This window comes from Carcharodon carcharias, chromosome 23 (genome assembly GCF_017639515.1).
Source record: "Carcharodon carcharias isolate sCarCar2 chromosome 23, sCarCar2.pri, whole genome shotgun sequence".
In the NCBI taxonomy this organism is placed as follows: Eukaryota; Metazoa; Chordata; class Chondrichthyes; order Lamniformes; family Lamnidae; genus Carcharodon; species Carcharodon carcharias.
In genome coordinates, this window is record NC_054489.1 from 5219398 (window position 1) to 5240717 (window position 21320).

General features: G+C 43.4%; 1 protein-coding gene across 4 annotated transcripts in view; it reads right to left on the reverse strand.

Moving 5' to 3' along the window:
* The window catches only part of LOC121269229 (coatomer subunit zeta-1-like), a 30913-nt gene extending 10716 nt beyond the window's left edge, over nucleotides 1-20197 (reverse strand). Inside the window, exons 1-8 of one of the 4 annotated variants that reach the window (XR_005941321.1) lie at nucleotides 20049-20197; nucleotides 15561-15629; nucleotides 15351-15432; nucleotides 12629-12720; nucleotides 10424-10479; nucleotides 8290-8367; nucleotides 7769-7820; nucleotides 7540-7647 (exon numbers count right to left, since the gene is read on the reverse strand). Coding sequence is in view for 1 of the 4 variants with exons in the window: in XM_041173778.1 (XP_041029712.1) it covers nucleotides 7769-7820; nucleotides 8290-8367; nucleotides 10424-10479; nucleotides 12629-12720; nucleotides 15351-15432; nucleotides 15561-15629; nucleotides 20049-20135 (516 nt within the window). In the remaining 3 variants the exon portion in view is untranslated. The other 3 variants (XR_005941322.1, XR_005941323.1, XM_041173778.1) reach the window with 3 other exon arrangements.
* Nucleotides 20198-21320: the final 1123 nt, after the last annotated feature.

Genomic DNA, 21320 nt, shown 5'->3' on the forward strand with positions numbered 1-21320 from the left:
CCTCTTGTGGGTGAGTCCAGAACTTGGGGGCACTGTTTTAAAATTAGGGTTCACCCTTTTAGGACAGAGATGAGAATTTTTCTGAGGGTTTTGAGACTTTGGAACTCTCTGCCTCAGAAGGTGGTGGAGGCGGGGTCATTGAATATCTTTAAGGCAGAGGTAGATTGATTCCCTTGCCTAACAAGAATCTAAGGTTATCAGGGTTAGATGGGAATGTGGAATTTGAAACAAGAAGATCAGCCATGATCTTAAAGGTGAAGTAGGTTTGAGGGGCCAAATGATCTACTCCTGTTTCTATTTCTTATGTTCTAAATATAGCTTTACCAGGGTCACCACTTCCCAAGAGCTTAACTACAAAATTACCTCATTAAAGATGGTGAGTGTTATATGGACCAGGGCCCAAGATCTCGCAATTTCCTCCTGAATTATTCAGCACAAGACATTTATTCTTTATATTTCTCGCACTTTACACCTGCTTGTTTTAAATTTCATCTGCCACTGTTTTACCAACTTACATCTTTGTCCAACTCCGAAATGGTAATACAGATGAGGATTAGATAAACTTGCAGGTATAAATGTTCAAGAACAAATAGCTATGCATTCTGGATGGTGCAAGATATCTAGAGAGGAGGATTGTTCCTGTGGCAGGCAGGCTGGGCGAGAGCGGGCAGGCACGGAGCCGATCACCGCCCACGATTGGCTGCGCGCCGCCATTTTACGCAGGCGGGCCAATTAAAGGCCCAGCCAACATAACACGGCCAGTAGCACTCAGCGCTACCTGTGTGTGTGTTTGGGGGGGGGGGGGGGGGGCAGGGGGAAGGAGGAGGGAGAGTCAGGGCCTGTGCTCTTTCACGCACGCGTGCTGAAGAATGCAACAATCTCCCTGAGGCAAAGAGCTGCTTCGGGGAGATTGAACGGAGAATGAAAAATTTTAAATAAACGATGTAAAAATTGATTTAAACATGTCCCCTCATGTGAAGGTGTCACGAGTTGGGACATGTTTGTGAAGGTGGGAAAATTAATTTATTGGCTTTATAAAAGGCTTCAGGAAACCTCATCCCGCCCGTGGATGAGGTTTCCTGAAAAACGTGTAGGCCATTGGGCTTTTCAGCTGCCCCAACCTTAAAGGTTGGTCGGACAGTGTTCTTAACTAGTTTAGTTTAATTACTTTCTTAATGGCCTTAATAGGCTGTTGACATTTCACTGGGGCATGCAGCTGCCTCCAGCAGACGCCCACCGAATGACGACATCGGGACACTCGCCCAACGTCACTTATGCATCGACGTGTTGGGCCCACCCGGAAGATTCAGCCCAAAGTGTCAAAACAGTTTAAAACCATTCAGAGATGGAGAGGTGTAAAGAAAGAATTCAAAAAGAATTAGGGCCCAGGCAGCTGATCAGCTACCACTGGAGAGCAATTAAAAATCAGGGATGTGCAAGAATTGGTGGAGTGCAGAAATCTCAAAAAGGTGTCAATAAAATATAATCAGATTTATACGATGCAACCAACTTGTGCTGCTCCTAAGGTTTGTTGCACTGGGTCAGATTTGGATGATCCTCCATTGGAAGATCGGTCAGAAAAGCCGGAGCAAGTTAAGAGTGTGTTCTTTCGTCTAATAGTGGTGGGGAACAGGGTTCTGATCCTGATCGGAAGATCTGGTCTACATTTCCAAAGCAAACAATTACTTACTCGTACATCTCATCCCAGGGGCCATTATCCAAGCGCAAGACTAGACAGTGGCCAACAAGCTATTCGACTGTAAGGGCTTCACACCCAAGCCCAACACAATTGCGTGCACACAATTTCTAGCAGGGGGCCCCTGGACAGTTATCAGGAGAAGGAACCCCAGAGGGGATTTCCTCTCTCATGTTAAGAGGTCAATTGTAAACTTCTTTAGAAAGTGTCAGCTATGACTGAGTGGGTAAAACTCTCACTTCAGAGTCAAAAGGCTAAAGGCTGAAGTCCAACTCCAGAATGTCCAGCACTTAATCCAGACTGACAACTCCAGTGCTATACTGAAGAAATGCTGCACTGTCGAAGGTGCCCTTTTTTTTGAGACATTAAACTGAAACGCCATAAGTCCCTTCAAGTGGATGCAAAAGATCCCATGGCTGCTATTTTGAAGAAGGGCAGGGGAGGTCTTCATGGTGTTCTGGCCAATGTTTATCTTTCAATCAACACCATGAAAAAAAAAGGAGTGGAATTTTCCACTCCGGAGACTGGGTGCAGTGGCAGGTGGGGTTAGCAGTGAGTTTCCCACTGATCGGTGTGTTGAGTTCTCACACCCAATCTTCCACTTGCAATCTCATTAATAATGCATGGACCAGTGGCCTGAGTCACATGGTGGGGCGGGCACTGATTCGTCCGCCTGCCATTGCATAGCAGGGCAAGTAATGATTCGTTCACCTGAAGTTCCTGACACCTTGGAGACCCTGGTGCAGCAGGTTTGCTGCTTTTCACTTCGCAGAGTGGCTGCTGACCTTCTCAAAGATTAGGGCCTGGTGAAACACGAGGGTTGGACAGCCAAGGCCCAATGCTGACCTTGCTCTTGATAAAGACCTTTCAGATCACTGGCATGTCACTCAGAGACAGGAGAAATCCACTTGGGTATCCTTGCCTGCACCTTACTCCTCCTGGAACCGTGTGGCTATCAGTATCACATGAACACGCCTTCCGCATCAAGCTGCTTCAATGGCATCCTCTTGTGGAAGCTCACCATCACCCTCCTCCTCAGCTTCACGCCCTTTCAGGTCTTCATCACCAGAGGAGTTCTCAGCCTCCTCCATGTCTCCCTCCAGCAAGTCATCTCCCTTTTGAAGTGCCAGGTTGTGCAGAATGCAACCCACCACTACTATGTGGGATACCCTGTGGAGATAGTGCAGAGCCCCACTGGAGCGATCCATGTATCGGACGCACATCTTTAGGATCCTAATGATCTGCTCTATGATGGATCTTGTCGAGTTATGTGCCACATCATATCTCTCCTTCAAGGCACCCTGAGGACAGACGGAAGCACATGTCATGAGCCATTGTTTTTGCAGGTACTCATCACCCAGATGCCAGCCCTGTAAGCACTGCGGCCCTTCAAATATCTGAGGCATTTGGGAGTGACACAGGATGTATGAGTCATGGGTACTCCCAGGGTAGCTGGCATAAACGTGCATGATGTGCTTCTGATGATTGCTCACCAGTTGAACGTTCACAGAGTGGAACCCTTTCCTGTTAATGGAGCTCCCAAAGCCACATGTGTGCAATCGATTGCAGCATGTACTCTTAAGGAAGCCAGAGATTGCCACAAAGCCCAGGAGTCTGGCCGCCTGCATCCAGTGTGAATCTCACGTAATCATGAGCCTTACTGTACAGGGCATCTGTCACCTCCTTGATACACATATGTGTTGAGGACTGAGAGATGCTCCATTGGTCCTCTATGGATCCCTGGTATGATCCACTGGCATAAAAATTGAGTGCGGAGGTGACCTTAAGGGGCACTGGCAGGGCATGTCCTCCCAACCCACGCAGTGCTAGATCCTCCCACATAATATGGCAGATATAGAAACATAGAAACTAGGAGCAGGAGCAGGCCATTCGGCCCTTTGAGCCTGCTCCGCCATTCATTATGATCATGGCTGATCATCCAACTTGATAGCCTGCTCTCACTTTCTCCCCATACCCTTTGATCCCTTTCACCCTAAGAACTATATCTAACTCTTTCTTGAAAACATACCACAAAGTAGTTGAGACCAAAACATTGTAACAAATTCCAGGCTCACCACTCTCTGGCTGAAGAAATTTCTCCTTATCTCAGTCCTAAATAGTCTACCCCATATCCTCAGACTGTGACCCCTGGTTCTGGACTCCCCCTCCATCAGGAACATCCTTCCTGCATCTACCCTGTCTAGTCCTGTTAGAATTTATAGGTTTCTATGAGATCCCCCCTCATTCTTCTGAACTCTAGCAAATATAATCCTAATCGACTCAATCTCTCCTCATATGTCAGTCCCGCCATACCAGGAATCAGTCTGGTAAGCCTTCACTGCACTCCCTCTATAGCAAGTACATCCTTCCACAGATAAGGAGATCAAAACTGCATACAATATTCCAGGCGTGGTCTCACCAAGGCCCTGTACAATTGCAGCAACACATCCCTGTTCCTGTACTCGAATCCTCTCGCTATGAAGGCCAACATATCATTTGCCTTCTTTACCGCCTGCATGTTTACCTTCAGCAACTGGTATACAAGGACACCCAGGTCTCGTTGCACATTCCCCTCTCTCAATCTATAGCCATTCAGATAATAATCTGCCTTCCTGTTTTTGCTACCAAAATGGATAACCTCACATTTATCCACATTATACTGCATCTGTCATGCACTTGCCCACTCACTCAGCTTGTCCAAATCACACTGAAGCATCTCTGCATCCTCCTCACAGCTCACCCTCCCACCCAACTTTCTGTAATCTGCAAAAATGCAGATATTACATTTAATACCCTTATCTAAATCATTAATATATATTGTGAATAACTGGGATCCCACACTGATCCCTGCAGTATCCCACTAGTCACTGCCTGCCATTCAGAAAAAGACCAGCTTATTCCTACTCTGTTTCCTGCCCGCCAACCAGTTTTCTATCCATCTCAGTACACCACCCACAATCCCATGCACTTTAATTTTACACACCAATCTCTTGTGGGACTTTGTCGAAAGCCTTCTGAAAGTCCAAATTAACCACATTCACTGGCTCCCCCTCATCAACTCGACTAGTTACATCCTCAAAAAATTCCAGTAGATTTGTCAAGCATGATTTCCCTTTCATAAATCCATGCTGACTCTGTCCAGTTCTGCCACTGTTTTCCAGGTGCTCAGCTATTAAATCTTTTATAATGGATTCTAGAATTTTCCCCATTAACGACATCAGGCTGACTGGTCTATAATTCCCTGTTTTCTCTCTGCCTCCCTTTTTAAATAGTGGGGTTATATTAACTACCCTCTAATCTGTAGGAACTGTTCCATAGTCTATAGAATCTCTGAAGATAACAACCAATGCATCCACTATTTCTAGGGCCACTTCCTTAAGTACTCTGGGGTGTAGATTATCAGGCCCCGGGGATTTATTGGCCTTATAAGCGACCACATTTCTTGACAAAGGTAGATAAATGCAGCATTGTCTCGCTCATCTCCAGATAGGAAGGGCATCTTCGATAGACCCTTGGTTTGAGAGTCATCTCTATGGGATCAGTCTGACCTCCTCATCCTATAGGTGTTGTTGGGACTTCCCTGGACCATGGTCCTCAGGCCTGGCCTCTTCTTGAAGTTGTGCTAGGCAGCACCAGGCCTTTCTTCTCCTCCTCAATCAGATCACTGCCATCAGCCATCAAGGCAGCAGCATTAAGTGCAGGCTCCATTATTCACTCCTCCTCCTCCTCCTGGTGGATAGATATGTGCAACAGATTGAGGAATGATGTGCACTATAGTCAACCTCTCACTCACCTGCAGAAAGCCACTGTCATGCCCTAGAGCTGTCTGCATTTCTCACCTTTCCCTGATCCAGTGTTTCAGCTGAGGCACTACCTCAGATCAAGGGGACCAAGAAGCCATCCCAGTCACTTGATCTCTTAATCTCAGGAGGTTGGAAGAGGCTTCAGCACATCCATGGTATGATCAGCCTTACCGAATGCTTCACTACTATGTCTGATCTGGTATACTGATTATGATTAGCCTGCACTTTTGGAATGACTGGATGCCCTTTGGCCCATTAGCCACGCCAATTGGAGAAAGCATGTAGCGTCTTTCATTGATCATCTTGCAGATATCCAACAGGTGTGTTCCCTTAATGGTTGGCTGCATCTTCCATTCTCACATTCCTCTGTTAATGCCCTGATTGAACTACTTTATTGGTGACCTCAAGTCCTGCACTCTCAAGTTAAAGCACTCCAAATGTCAGTGGTTTCAATTGCACCTTCTGAAAACGCTGGGCTGATAGAAGTCTGGAAGAGAGTTCATTTCCATGTTGTTACTCTAAGCAGTGTGAGGCTGCCCCCAGACAGGGCCCCCGGAGTCCAACCATGAGCTCCTCCCACACAGCCTCAGATCCCTCCTGTGCAGATTCTTTTGCAGTGTTGATTTTCAACAGTCTTTCACACCGACTGTCTTTCGCTCAGCTCTCTGGCTACTTCAGGGCTGGCAGGCAAGACCATTTCCCCTCCGTGAGTCTCTGTGCAACCTGTCCCTGTTGTGCAAGCCTCCCCTCCCCCACCGACACCACTCATGAGTCTAATGTGCAACTCTTCCCTCTCATGCCACACTACCCACTCCAGGACCCCGTTTCCTACACCAGAGTCTGAACGCATCCCCTCCCATTCATGCAATTCGAATCTGCGTCTGCATTTCAGTATTCTATGTTGGGCTTTCGCTTCCCACCCCCAATCTTCCCGATGCCTGCCATCGTGCTCACCTCAAACACCACCATACCCCCTTCACGCCTCCGTTATCCATTCCACAATGCCCCCCCTCCTCCCCCACACCACCTTCCCCCAGGTCGTCATGCTGGTCTCTGTTTGAGGGGAGCCCTGCCCAAGGCTGTCATCCCAGAGTAGCCCAGCAGCTCCCAATGTGAGCAGCCCAGCTCAACACCAGTGGCACCCACTGGGAGCAGCCTAAGCATAAGCCCCCACCAGTGTGCGCTAACACTGGCATTGCTGAGGAACCAGAGAAGCGCTGTTGCAGGTAGGCTCCGAATGTTGCACTCACCTCAAAGTCACAAGAAAACTGAGGATAGACAGCTGCACGCCATTAATATCTAATCGTGAATCATACTGGTCTAAATTTCCCACTGGCGTGGCATGTAATTAGGATGGAGAGTGAGATTCCAATGGGTTGCATATTTAATGAATATTCATGACATGCTAATGCATACGAATGGAGTGCCTGTCATAGATCAGCGGGAAATCCGACCCGCAGTCAACTCTCCATGAAAGTGGGGAGGGGGAACTGCCGACCCGTTTTCCCACCGGAGGGATTCCAAATTTTGGCCTCTCATTGAATTTCCTCACTTGCTGCCAGGAAACATGTCGCTGGCAGGACTGGAAAATTCCGCCCGGAATTATCTGGTCTTTATCACATTACTGCTTATGGGATCTTGCAGTGTGCAAGTTGACTGCTGTGTTTCTTACATTAAAACAGTAACTACACTTGAAAAATACTTCATTGGCTGTAATGTATTCTGGGAAGTCCTGAGATTGGTAAAAGGTGCTATAAAAATGCAAGCATTACTTTACAGCACAACACATTTGAGCTGCTACTTATGCTCTGCATAAGCCTCCCCCCAACATGACTTCACATTACCCTGTCTTCATAAACTTCCAGCTTCCTTCCTAATGCCTCCTCAGCTGAGATCAACTAATGGCATCAATGCTGATGATATTGTGTAAATAGCCAGGTAAAGACTTCAATCAGAGGCAAACTCCTCATCAAGTTCACAGACAATTCCATGCAATAACATGCAATCAGGGTAGACCCAGATAACATTCTACATCTGTACCTGAGCTACCCGCTGTTAATTCAGAGGCCGATGACATTGGTCTTCACTGTTCCCACTGTTCGTCAGATAGTCAAAGAGAACAAAGCCATAGGCTGATTCAGAGTCTGCCTGGCATTGGGAGAGGGAGAGAGATGGATAGAAAGAAAAGAATAAAGATATAGTCGCCCCAAACAGGAGAGCACAAAGAGAGGGTGTAGAATGCGAGGAATGTTCTGGAACAGACACTTACCCGAAAATTCACTTTCTGAATGACCTGCTGGGGATCACTCTCCAGAATGACCCTGTCAGGGGAGTAGAAGGACAGAACCAAAGTAAAAACACAGGATAAAAAACATGGCTAGAGCTTGTAACTGACTGGCGTTAATCCAGCTCCCTCACGCTAACTAAACAATCCTTCTATCCACTGCCCTGTGTCACTGACTGTATTTTTGAGTAACACTGTCACTCAGACTTCCACTCCCATTTGTGTGAAGAAATGTTTCCTGTCATCACCCCTGAAGAGCCTGTTTCTTATTTTAAGGCTACCCACCCTTGTTCTGGACTCTGGCACTGGAGAAAACAGTTTTTCTATGTACCCTATCAAATCTTATCATTTTAAATCACCTCAATGGATCACCTTTAATCTTCTAAACTGAAAAGAATACAAGCCAAACTTATGCACCTCGTCCTCATAACAACCCTGAAATAGACAGAAACTTAGATTTTGGGTCTACAATTTCCAAAGTACAAATGGTGTAAAAATGATCTCACCCTCCATCCACAATCTCATCCATGATAAGCAGAACACCATCCATATTCTCCATTAGAGATTTCTTTTCCACATTTTTCCTGAAAAATATAAAACAGATTACCAAAATAAATACTGCCATGAGGATGTGCTTTATGCCAAATAATGATATTTAGTCCACCAGCTGGACAACTCAATTAAAAACAGACTTCTTAAAAACACAAGAAACCAAAAAGTGACTTGAACTCACAGCCCAAGATGGCTAACCCAAATTTGCATTACCATCCATTCCATATTCTAAATCATTGAAGTGAAATCCGTCTGTCCAAAGACAATGACTTCAGTACTTCAGTAGACTGTGAAACACTCATCTCCTGTTTCAGTAACAAGGCATCTATGGCAATTACCTGATTTATTCAACGAAGACAGACCATTGGACAATGGGACATAGCTAGGTTAGCTTCCAGACATGAGCTACTCAAGTCACCTTTGGAATACATGGACAATATCTTTTTTTTTTAATTCCCCTGGCAGTTGGAGAAGGAAGGTCCCGTGACAAACTAATCCTTTATATGCTTTAAGCCCATGTTTTCTCAGCAGAAGTGAGGACAAGCAGCTTATGGAGAATACCTAAGTGGCATCCCTTCTGCTTCCTTTTTTCTCCAACCCATCTGGTGAGCTGATGTTTGCTGACTATGATCATCCAGGGATGACCTGCTGCAGACAAAGATTTCTGCAGAAACTACTGTCTCCCAAAGAACAACCAACTCAGTCATCTACATCTACAAATCAGAAGCATCAAGACCATCGAGTTCAGCCTAAAGCCAGCCAGGGCACCAAACTACAGAGCATAGACTATTTTACCTTTTTATGGACTAAATTTGGTCAACATATCCTTCTCCGCTCTGTAATCTGTATTTGCGTGTGAGAACTTTGCTCGTGTGTGAAAGTTGCATTATTTTACTTAGACTGGTTTAAGAATAAAAAAGTGATCGCTTTCAAAAAACCCGTCCTATTGGTTATTATGATCACAACACAAACAATTAAGTAGCAAGTAAATCTTTTTCAAACAAAAAAAACCTGTTACAGTCAAACGAGGAGTGGACAAAGAAGGAAACCATTTGACCCCTCTTTGTAACAATAGAAGGTTTATAATTTTTATATATTGATGATCTCTTTGATTGGGCTATGAATGGTACCAGAGAATAATACCAACAACTTGTATTTACATAACATCTTAAATATATCAAAATATCCCAAGACACTTCACAGTAGCAAAATCAAACAAAGATGACACAGAACCACAGGAGGAGAATAAAGATTTGGTTACCAATAGGTAGGTTGCAAGGAGGGGCTTCAAAGGAAGAGAGGTGCAGGAAAGGAGAGCTTTAGGGAGGGAATTCTAGAGCTTAGGGCCTAAACAGTGAAGGCATGGGCACTAATAATGGAGTGAAGGAAGCAGGGAATACACAAGAGACCAAAATTGTAGGAACACAAAGATGAAGCAGGTTACAGAGTTAGAAATAGGTGAGGCCAAGTAGGGATTTGAATACGAGGATCAGAATTTTAAAATCAAGGTGATGCTGGACTAAAAGCCAATATAGGGCTGTTTGGTGAATGGGACCAGGTGGGAGTTAAGATATGGACAACAGAATTTTGGATAAGCTCAAGTTCATTAGTGAAGCCTAGAAGTAACAAAAGCATTGATGAGGTTTCAGCAGTAGGTGAGCTGAGGCAGGGCTGGAAACAGGAGGTTTTACTCAGGTGCAAGTAGGTGGTCTTTGGTGATGGTGTGGTTACGGGTTCAGAGGCTCATCTCAGGGTCAACTGAGGGCCAAGGTTGGAAACAATCTGATTCAACCTGACAGTGTCCAGAGCTGGGAGCAGGGAGGCCATAAATCAAATGGGTGAGAAGGGAGTTGGGGGGTGGGGGGGGGGGGCAGAGAAGAGATAGGATGTTTTCATTGAGCTATAGTTAAACAGAGTAAAGGCTTAACTCCCTATCTAACAGCACTATGGGTGTACCTACACCAGAGGCACTGCAGCAGTTCAAGGAGGCAGCTCACCGCTTCCTTCTCAAGGGCAGTTAGGGATGGGCAATAAATGCTGGCCCAACCAGTGCATGAATAAAAAAAAAACTTATATAGTCTCACTTACCGCAGCATTTGGCTCAAAGAATCGAACAGGCAATTGAGAACAGCCATTAACATGAGCTGTAAATAGACAGAATCAGTTACACATTACACTGATGTCCATGATATTATAACTGAGTGAACTTCATGTAATGATACCAATTATTTTACACAGAAAATCAGAATTATGCTGATGCAACAATATCTTGAATCTACATAGCACCTTTAACATTGGAAAAACAGACAAGTTGTGTCAGTGAAAGGGTAATGAAATGAAAGAAAAGAATGGCTGAGGCACTAGGAGAGTCTGTGAAAAGCTCAAAGAGCTGGTTTTAAAGAGGGTTTTTAAACAGCAAAGGAGATATCAGATTATAGGTCACAAACAGCTGAAGGTACAGCCGCCAACGTTGGGATAAAGGAAATTTGGGATGTTCACAAGAGTAAAATTGGAGGAGTGTAGAGACCTTGGAAAGTTGTGCGGCTGGAGGAGTTTACAGAAACAAGGAAGAGCAAGGCCTTGGAGGGGTTAGAAAATGAGGATGAAAATTTAAAAATTAAGGGCTCTCTAGAAGCCAATGTAAATCAGCAAGCATGGAGGTGATGGGTGAATGGGGTTGGTGTGAGTTAGGACAGAGTTTTGAACGAACTCAAAATGTCTTTGTTGGTTTTTATGCTCCACTTGACCCTCCTCCCACTCTATTTACTTCACATCTTCCTATTAAAATATCCTATTTCTTTCTCCCTCATATGATTCCAATGTCTTTGTCCCTAAGATTTGGGAATGAGTCAGATCAATGGCATGGGATGGGTGGAAACTGCCCCAAACCCCAGGATCTGGTTGCTGATTGGGTCTCTAGAAATCCTAGCCCACTTTTTAAAATAAAACTATGAATAACATATGCAGCAAACTCCCAGTGCAGTTCAGACAGCTGGATATGTAAAACATTACAGACATAATGAACAAGCTGCCATGTCTGAAAGAGCTGATAATTGTTACATTTTATAAATGGACAAGAGTTATCATACAAGAAAGAGAGGAGATAATTGGTGAACAAATTAGATATAACAATGGTGTCTTGTCGGAGAGATATGTCTGCTGCTCTAAGCTAGAAATAACAATCAGAACCGAGTTCCGAAAATGTTCCGAAGGAGGCATCTTGGGCTCAAAGCATTAACTCTGTTTCTCTCTCCGCAGATGCTGCATTTTTCCAGCATTTTCTGTTTTTATTTCAGATCTCCAGCTTCCAGAGTATTTTGCTTTTATTTTAATATAAGTTGGATATCAACCAGTAAATCCTTCCAATATGCCTATGGAAGGCAGCAAGAGTGGAAGAGTCTCCCGGTCAGCCACGCTTGATGCAGAGTGGCACTGTGAAACTATAGCTTCTGGTGACAGGCTCATGACCTGTTCCAGGGAAAAACTAGCTACAGAAACAGACATAAGCATGTGCTTCATCTGCCTCATGTGTCACTTGGCATGGTTAAGAATCAAGGTATTAGTGGAGAGAACTCTAACATTTGTTATTTTTAGACAACCTGCTTAAAATAACTGGGTTAAAATTGAGCACAAAGCAATGTTATTGGAAAGGGTTAAGCACCCATACAGTAATAATCACACACAGGGGTAGGTTTTGTGTAACAGTGTTAAATGGGTAACAGCAAATCAGCCGACCTATTTTTATTTTCACTGAAGTCAATCAGGAAGATATTGAGCAAGCTTCTGTCTGTCTCTCTCACACACACAGCTGCTTTACACTGTTGCAAAGACACAATCTACCCCACAGTCATCTCTCTTACAATCCATCACTGTAATACTGTCACTCTTAATTCTATACTGCTACATTACTGTCAAACCATATCACTTTTTAATTATGTTGCTCCACACTATGTTATAATTCTACTTTTTGCTACTCTTTGTTACTATCTAAATAATATAACAAGAAATAGTGACAACATTACTCTACAGTACTGAACATTACTATAGAGATCAAGAATTCTGTGAAGTGTAAATATTTTTATTCTCTCCCTAATTCTTGACAATCCTTGCACCAGTTGTAAGAGCGGCAAGAGATTCCCCCAAGGCTCCTGCCACTGTTGCTGTGAGCTGTTCCACAGGAGGCTGTGTCAGAACGTATAGGCAACAACTTCTTGCGTGTTCCGGTGGCATTTGGACTCCACTTAGCACTTCCCAACACACCTGTTGCAAATTGAGCAAAAGAGGTTTTTTTACCTCATTTTCCTGTGAATTCCCTACGATGTAGAAGTACAAATCGACAGAACTTTTATAGATGATCGTCAATCCCTCCAGGAATGCAATTTCACCTGTTTCAGTCAAAGGACAGAGAGGGTCAGAATTTCACTGGGATTAAACAATTTTGTCCTTCCAGTTTCCTCTCTCTCTAATCTGCTCTTCATTTTGGAGCTGATCAATGTCTTAGTTACATCTACCTGCCTTGATTCTGTATCCCTCAATAGCCTCACCTAGCAAAAATCAATCTCAGTTTTGAAATTTTCAAATGATCCCCAGTCTCAGCTTTTTGGGGAAAGAGAGTTCCAGATTTCCATGCCCCTTTGTGTGAAGTGCTTCCTAACATCACCCCAAATTTCCTAACTTGGATTTTAAGGTTATGCTCTGGAACTGCCTGCTAGAGGAAACAACTTATCCCTATCTAGCAGAGCACTTTTAATTATCTTAAATACCTCAATTTAATCACCTCTTCATCTTCTATAGTCAAGTGAACACAAGCCTCATCAATGCAATAAAAGCAGTAAATACTGAAAACACTTAGCATCTGTGGAGAGAGAAGCAGAGTTAACGCTTCAGCTCAATGACCTTGCATCAGAATTGCTAAAAGTTAGAGGTTACTTTTTAATCTCGAAGCGTTGCTTTAGAGGCAAAAAATTCTGTGAACAGTGAATATCCCTTTTATCCGCCAATTCTGTTACAACTGACATAAATATTACCAAGAATGCTAGGAAGTGCATAACAGATGCTGCCTGACCTATTGAGTATTTCCAGCATTCTGTTTTTATTTCAGATTAAAAGTATCCACAATATTTCGCATTTCTTCTACTCTATTATTAGTCCTCATAAATTTAACCCTTTTATTCCTGGTAACATTCAGGTAAACATGTGCTTCACCCTCTCTAAGTCCAATATATCCTTCCTGAGGTGTGATGCCCAAAACTGAATGCTGTTACTCCTGATCAGCTTTGACTGGAGCTTTCTATAGCTGGCAACCAACTTGCACCCTTTTATATTACTTCTTCCAGCCCCCTTGAGATATTCCATGAACCTTTTAAAATAATTATTGCGCTGGCCCAAAAACTTTTAAATGATTTCTGTACCTGGATCCCTAACTCTCTTTACTGCCCTACAGTTCCTAACTTCTCACCACTTAGAAAATAGGCTGATCCATCTTTCTTAGATCCAAAATGGATGACTTAACACTCATCTCAGTGAATTGCATCTGACACAGTCTATTGTTATACAGAGGATTTCATAATCTCAGTTAAAAGTCACATGTCAACTCTTAGTACACATACACATCTTAATATCAGAACATCAGCAACCTTTTCTCGATATGTGGAGATCACAAACTCTGTGACCTTCTCTTGATATCAGTAACTTTGAACTGTTTTTTAGTTCAAGTTGATCAGCCTGCCATCCACCACCTCCATCACCAGAGCACACTGGCTGCACATGTGAACTGTCTACAAGATACACTGTAGCAACTCAAAGAGGCTACCTCAGCAGAACCTGCCAAATCTCATGACCTCTACCACCTAGAAGAACAAAGGCAGCAGCCATATGGGAACACCGCCACCTGCAAGTTCCCCCGCAAACCACACAACATCCTGACTTGGAAATATATCACCGTTCCTTCACCATTGCAGGAACTCCCTTCCTAACAGCACTGTGGGAATCCCTTCACCACACAGACTGTAGCAGTTCAAGGTGGAGGCTCATCACCACCTTCTCAAGGGCAATTAGGGATGGGCAATATTAAAAGCTGGCTAGCCAGTGATGCTCACATCCCAAGGATTAATTTTTAAAAATTAAGTTTTCTTAAGATTGCCTAAATCACTCCCACCCCAGTGATATAGTGGGTCAATTCTCCAGCCAGTGAGACAAAGAATCATTTAAACCATTGCCGTGTCTCTGGTCAGTGCTAAGTCAGCTGATGTCAGGCAGACAATATTATGAGCACTAGAATGCATCTCATTTTCAGTCTCAGGAGGGGATGGCAGAAATCAGTCATGGTGCCCACTCTTGATTTCAGTCCAGTAGTAGTTGTAGAGACATTATGGCACAAAGGAGGGAGGCATTCAGCCCCTTGAGATGATTCTGCAATTTCATCAGATCATGGCTAATTTGTCTCTTGACCCCACCTACTTGCTTTGGTTCCATAATCCTTAATACCCATGACCAATAAAAGTCTATCAATCTTAGTTTTGAAATTTTCAATTAACCCCAAGATTTAGGGGAATAGAATTCCGGATTTCCACTTCCCTTTATGTGAGAAAGTGCTTCCTAATATCACCCCTGAACAGCCTAGCTCTAATTTTGTTCTGGGCTCCCATATCAAAGGATAAGAGTTTCTCTCTGTCAACCCTATAATCATCTTAAACACTTCAATTAGATCACCTCTTAATCCTCAATGCTCATAGAAATACAAGCCTAATTTAGGCAATCTGTCCTCACAATTTAACCCTGGTATCATTCTGGTGATTCTGTGCTGCACTCTTTCCAAGACCAATATATCCTTCCTGAGATACAGTGCCTAGAACTGAAAGGAATCTGCATGAGAACAGGATTAGGTTTGGCTGTGATGTTCTGTCCCACACAGAACAAATCACACAGCCACCCTAAGGAGTGGGAGGAGAGTGAAGGTGGAGAGCTTAAACCAAATTTAGCAATGGCACTGGTAAAGGAGGGTAGGCACACTTACTGTCATTTTTATGTGTCTTGCTGAAAATATTCTTTTCAAAATTCCTCTGTTCCTTTGTGGAAGGATAGGCATCATCATAATACTGTGGAACAGAAGAATAAGAAAGAACCAGAGAGAGAGAGAGAGAGAGAGAGAGAGAGAGAGAATCATTCCCATGAAGGTTACTAAGGAAACAACAGCTTTATCAAACTGCAACCTTTTAGGAGTTACCTTGGCATGCAGACGCTCTCCATCATTGTCCAGGATGATGATTGCTTTGACAGTGTAGAGAGAGGGCTCCTAAAACCACAAGATAAGAGACATTTTCATCCAGGTCAATGGCTAGTGTTTGTTTCTAAATTGGGTTTAAACTTCCTATTCCTAGCATGATTCAAGTTGCTGTCAATGCCCCGTTGCATTACTCATTGGAATCTGTCTGCTGCTCTATTTATGTTCCATGTTGATCTCTGTCCTGGGATCCTGAAGGGGACCTGGAAATTGGCTGAGGAGAGCGTGAGCAACAAGCAGTACTCCTCAGCCTAACCGTGTCAGTGTCACTCTTGCTTCTCTGTGACACTGTCAGAGTCAGCAGTTAATGGGTTCAAATTTCACACAGACTCGAGTCTGGAATCTAAGTTGACACTCACAATGTAGTACTGAGGGAGTGCTGCACTGTCAGAGGTGCTGTCTTTTAGATCATATGTTAAACTGAGGCCTTATTTGTCCTCTCAGATGAATAGAAACAATGATGATGGGGTTGAGTGACCTGAGGGAAGGGAGGCCCACAACTTTTTTGTGGGTTTGATGGAACACCCTTAGTCCCACAGGAAAACTTAACATAAAAATTAAAAGCTTACCTTCCTGGGCTTCCTGTGACACCCATTCCCCTTCCTGGCAGGTCTGGCCTGGTGATGGAATATGAACTGCTACCCCCCACACTCAAGCCTCCAACAAAAGTTGTCGATCAGGACCAAATCTACATAGTTAAAGGGGACCCCATCAACTTGGGGTAGTTGTTCCACTTGCCTGTTCAAAAGGTAAGGTTAATAATATTGGAAACCTGTGGGAAGGCAGCAGGATGATGGGGGAGGGGTGGGGGTTGGGGAAGTGACAAGAATTCCCACTCACTTAAAAGGCCCCCTTCCCTCCAGGAGGGTGGAGTTGAAGCCTTAAAGTCACAATCACAGCGTAGAAACAATTGTGCAGACATGTCTCTTGGTTTTGCAATGGTCTCTTAGAATAGCTGCCTAAGATGGCACAAATTCTGTGATTCAAATGGAATGTAATTATACAGTGAGAGAGAGGTTCCCACTGGTGATGTCCTTCAGGAACTGCAAACCATGAAAAGCAAACATGTTTTGTAACACAATATTTACTGAGCCTCTCCATCTGGCATTAAGCCGGAGGAGCTGCCCATTCAACAGAGAGAGAGAGAGAGAGAGAGAGAGAGAGAGAGAGAGAGAGAGAGAGAGAGAGAGAGAGGGAGGAGAGAGAATGAGTATCAAACACAACTTAAGGCCTGGTTGACAAAACAATCTGGTCAATGCAACGCTAATGGAAGAGTCAAGTCAAGGGAAGTGGGAACAGGGACAGGATGGCAGAAACACAAGGGCTTCTGACTGTCCATGCTTTGCCTAGGCTTATCCCAGTTTCACTGATATATGGAACACACTTGCTGGTACACCTCACCAGTGGACCTTTACTCCAGTGACCATCAGACCTTACATGAAATATTTCAGCCTGTGGTGATCCCACTTGTAGAAAGTTGTAGCCCTCCCATCTCTTGAGTAAAAAAGTCATAGCTTCAAGCCCACTCTGGAAGATGTGAACACAAAATCTGGGTGACACATCCAGTACTGAGGGAGTGCTGCACTGTCAGAGGCGCATCTTTCAAATGAGACATTGAATTGAGGTACCATCCACCTCCTCTGATGGGTGAAACAGATTCCATGGCATTAACTGAAAAGAGAAGGGAAGTTCTCTCCAGTGCACTGGCCAACATTTATCCTTCCAATTAACACCTAAAACACATTATCTGGTCATTGCTGTTGGTGGGAGTTTGCTGTGCATGAACTGACTTCCCTATACCGTACAACACTTTAAAATAGCACTTAATTGGCTGTAAAAGGTTTTGGGATTGCCAAATAAATGCAAGTTTTTCTGAACATTGGAGCAAGTTTTGTTTTAAAGTTGGCTGAAAATTGACTTAACAAATGTTGTGCAGCCAATCAGAAGGCCAAGATGTAAAGACTAACAGGTCATCTGACATTTATTTTTCCTGTTTTTGATGTGTATAATCTTTATGATTGTATGACTCCTTACTTTTACACAAGGACAGTTTGTACACAACGCTCAAAAAGCTTTATAATCAAGGTCCCTGAGATGAATCTACTCATTCCCTGGGCAAGAGAAACAAAGTGGCATGGTGCAATCCATCTTCCACCCAGGACCCAACAACTCTGCCAATCATTTCTATTTGACAGGGCGCCAGTGTACTAGAACTGCAATCCAGCTGGCTGTTGAAAGAACTGTGCTGAAATCACAATGATTTTAAAACTCCCATCTTGTTTTCAAATCCCCCCCATGGACTCACCCCTCCCTACCTCTATAATCTCCTTCAGCCCCATAACCCTCAAAAGTTCTGTGCTCCTGCAATTCTGGCCTCTGATACATCCCTGGTTTTAATCATCACTGGTGGCCGTACCTTCAGTTATCTAGGCCTCAAGCTTCGGAATTCCTTCCCTAAACCTCTTGGCGCCTCTCCCTTCCTTTCAGATCCCCCTTTGACCAAGCTTTTGGTCATTTGCCCTAATGTCTCCTTCTGTGGCTTACTATCAATTTTGCCCAATGTCACTTTAGAAGTTTGGGCGTTTTGCTAAATTTAAAAGGCACAATATAAATACTAGTTGTTAAAATGCAGAAACCTACCAAAATATCCATTTTATTTTAAAATGACAATTAATGTTTTCACCTCCTCTTGTGCCTCATGATGTGGACTCCTTACATTTATATGGGAGGCATATAAACGTCGCCACACTTCACAGCCAGAATGTTTGGGTAGCTGTCCCGTCAACCACAGCTGCAAGTGACTGACGTTGATTTTGTACATAATTTGTATGCAACTATCCTCCACTTATTGCATTTTACTGGAGTTGTGTTTGCTACAGACTCCTTTAAAAATATATACCCTGTAAACAGATATTGCATTCTCCAAATCCTGCCCCAAATTCCAACCCTGCCTGCAACTCATTGGCATCTCCGTTTATTATTAGACTCTTCTGGCCTCTCAAAATGTGTCACATATAATACAGTGACGGTTACATATGCAAATAAGAGTCTGGTTACTATTAACTCAGCAGTGAACTTAAATCAGCAGCACTTAAAAAAACAGTAACAACCCTAATCCTCCCTCCGTCCGTCTGTTCCCTTTGACACTTTTTTAAAATAGAGAAATCAGATTTGAAGGGAGCTCTGCATGTTTTGTTTAAAGGCGACTCGGTCCCACACTCAAAGTCAAGTTTTAAGCTGCGTTCTGTGATGGTGCTTTGAATAGCTGATCCAGTCATGTACCTGAAATTCACACCAACCAACATTTCTCCTAACACTGGCTGCCCGGAAGCGTTACACGTGTCTCCGCTAACGCCACATCACAGATTGACCCAGACGATTATCACAACTTCACACAGACACAGCTCAAAAAAAAATCATCCAGGGTAAAATTAAAAATTTCACTCAAACTTTAAAATATCTTCTAGACATCTTCTAAGCTCTTAAAGCAACACACTTTGTAACCACGAATGTTTTTGAATATATAAAACATAAAAATAAATGTGGTAACTGAAAACTTTAACAAAAGTTAACTTTTTGATCTACACACGCATAAATAAATGAAGTAACAAACTTTGTATCAACAAAAGTTAACTTTTTAAAAAATTATAATGGTAAAAATTGCCTTCTGTTTAACAGCTGGGAAATTTGCAGTATTTAGCCAGTTCGCCTGGTTTTAGTTTGTAGTTGGGGTCTTTCCAAAACAAAGTTCTGTCATGCACTGACTTTTCTCAGTTACAGAGCCGGAGTGTATGACAGAACCTTCGGCTTGGGAGACCTCTGCACGGCGGATCCTCAAGGGAAGACAGGAAGAATCACATCAGACAGATTCTCGTTTAAAGGTCGAATAAAACTTTCTCTTTGCATCTTAACACGATATCGACATAAATGCGTTTCAGCAAAGCAGCCTGGATCTGAACTTACAGAAACTTCCGAACTCATTAAGCAAATAAAAAATTCTATCATTTGATACCAGCTGGCTCTGTGATTTTTTTTTTGTTGTAACTTGACAAGTTTTCTTTAATTTTGTTTCCTCCTCCCCCACCGCCTCATCGCACACGCAAACTAAGCATTAAGGAACAGGCAACCCGTTTAGTTTCATTTTACTGAACTGCCTTCTAGTTTTATTTTACAAACAAGTTAGCGACTGATTCTTGCCAGAAGAAATCTAGTTAGGTCGCACACTGTCCGGGGTCTATATCTGTGCAAACTGGTATGTGAAAAATGTCAGAGGAATAAATCTTAGCCAATTCAGCGAGGAAAGAAGAGGCAGTCTGGAGAGCAATGCTGGTTTCACCTTCCTCACAGTCTGTTTCACCAGAGGCATCATCCACCGAAAGTGACATGACCTAAAGAGGGGAAGAAAAATACTTCAAATGTTACACACCGTACCAGTGCTGAGGGATCCATGTTGCGGTAGTGCCGACGTGGACAAATCTTGCATCCACTCCCAGCTTCTGTGACTGGCTCCCTCGCCATAGGAGGGTTTATTTAGGCTGCAACGGTGTATGACGGGATTCTGGATGACTCCCAGCTCCTGTAATTGCTTGTTCTCATGTGGTTTGACTCAAATTCCTAGCTTTTTTTACCCCTTCATTCCAATTGTGCTTTTGGGTTAGAACGCACTGACAAACACCACATTCACAATATCCCAGTACACGTGGTGCACTGACAGAATACACAACAGAAGAAGGCTTGTGCTCCTTTCTTCTAGTCCCTCAGAATTGAGAGTGATTTGCTTCCACTCCGGTTCGATAGGTTCTGAAATGGTTGTTTGACATGTCCAATGCGCGACAGCTTGCATTTATATAGCACCTTTCACTACCACAGGATATCCCAAGGTATGTTTTAGCCAATTAACTTATGAAGTGTAGTCCAAAGGACAATGATTAGAGATGGGCAATTGCATAGCTTTGCCAGTGACACACACACCCCATGAAAGAAAAGGTAGCTGTTGTAATAGAGGTAACACTGCTAGCCAACTTGCACACAGCAAGCTCCCACAAACAGCATTAATGATCAGGTAATATGTTTTAGTGATGCTGACTGAGGGGTAAATATTTACCAGGGCACTGGGAGACCCTTACTCTTCTTTGAAATAGGGTTTTTTTACATTCACCTGAGAGGGCATATGGGGGCCTAAGTTTAATGTCTCACGTGAAAGACAGCACCTCTGACAGTGTAGAACTCCCTCATTGGTACTGTACTAGAGTGTCTGTGTAGGCTTTGGTGCTCAAGTCCTGGAGTGGGACTTGAACCCACAATCTTGTAACTTAGAGATAAGCGTACAAATGAGCCACAGTGTGGTATAATATGATGGTAGAGAATGTATTATAAATGATCCATGGTAGTATATTCCATGCCACTATCTTGAAGAAGAACAGAGGAGTTCACCCTAGTATCCTGGCCAATCCCTTAATCAACATCATGGGAACAAATGATCTAGTCATTATCACATGACTGTTTGTGCGATCTTGCTGTGCGCAAATTGACTGCTGTTTCCTATACCATATCATTGACTATACTTCAAAAGTACTTCATTGGCTGTAAAGTGCTTTGGGGCATCCTAAGGTCATGAAAAGCACCATATAATTACAAGTCTTTCTTTCTGGTGCAGTATAAATGGTGTAGTATGCATTGTTTACTATGGGATACATGTTGTAG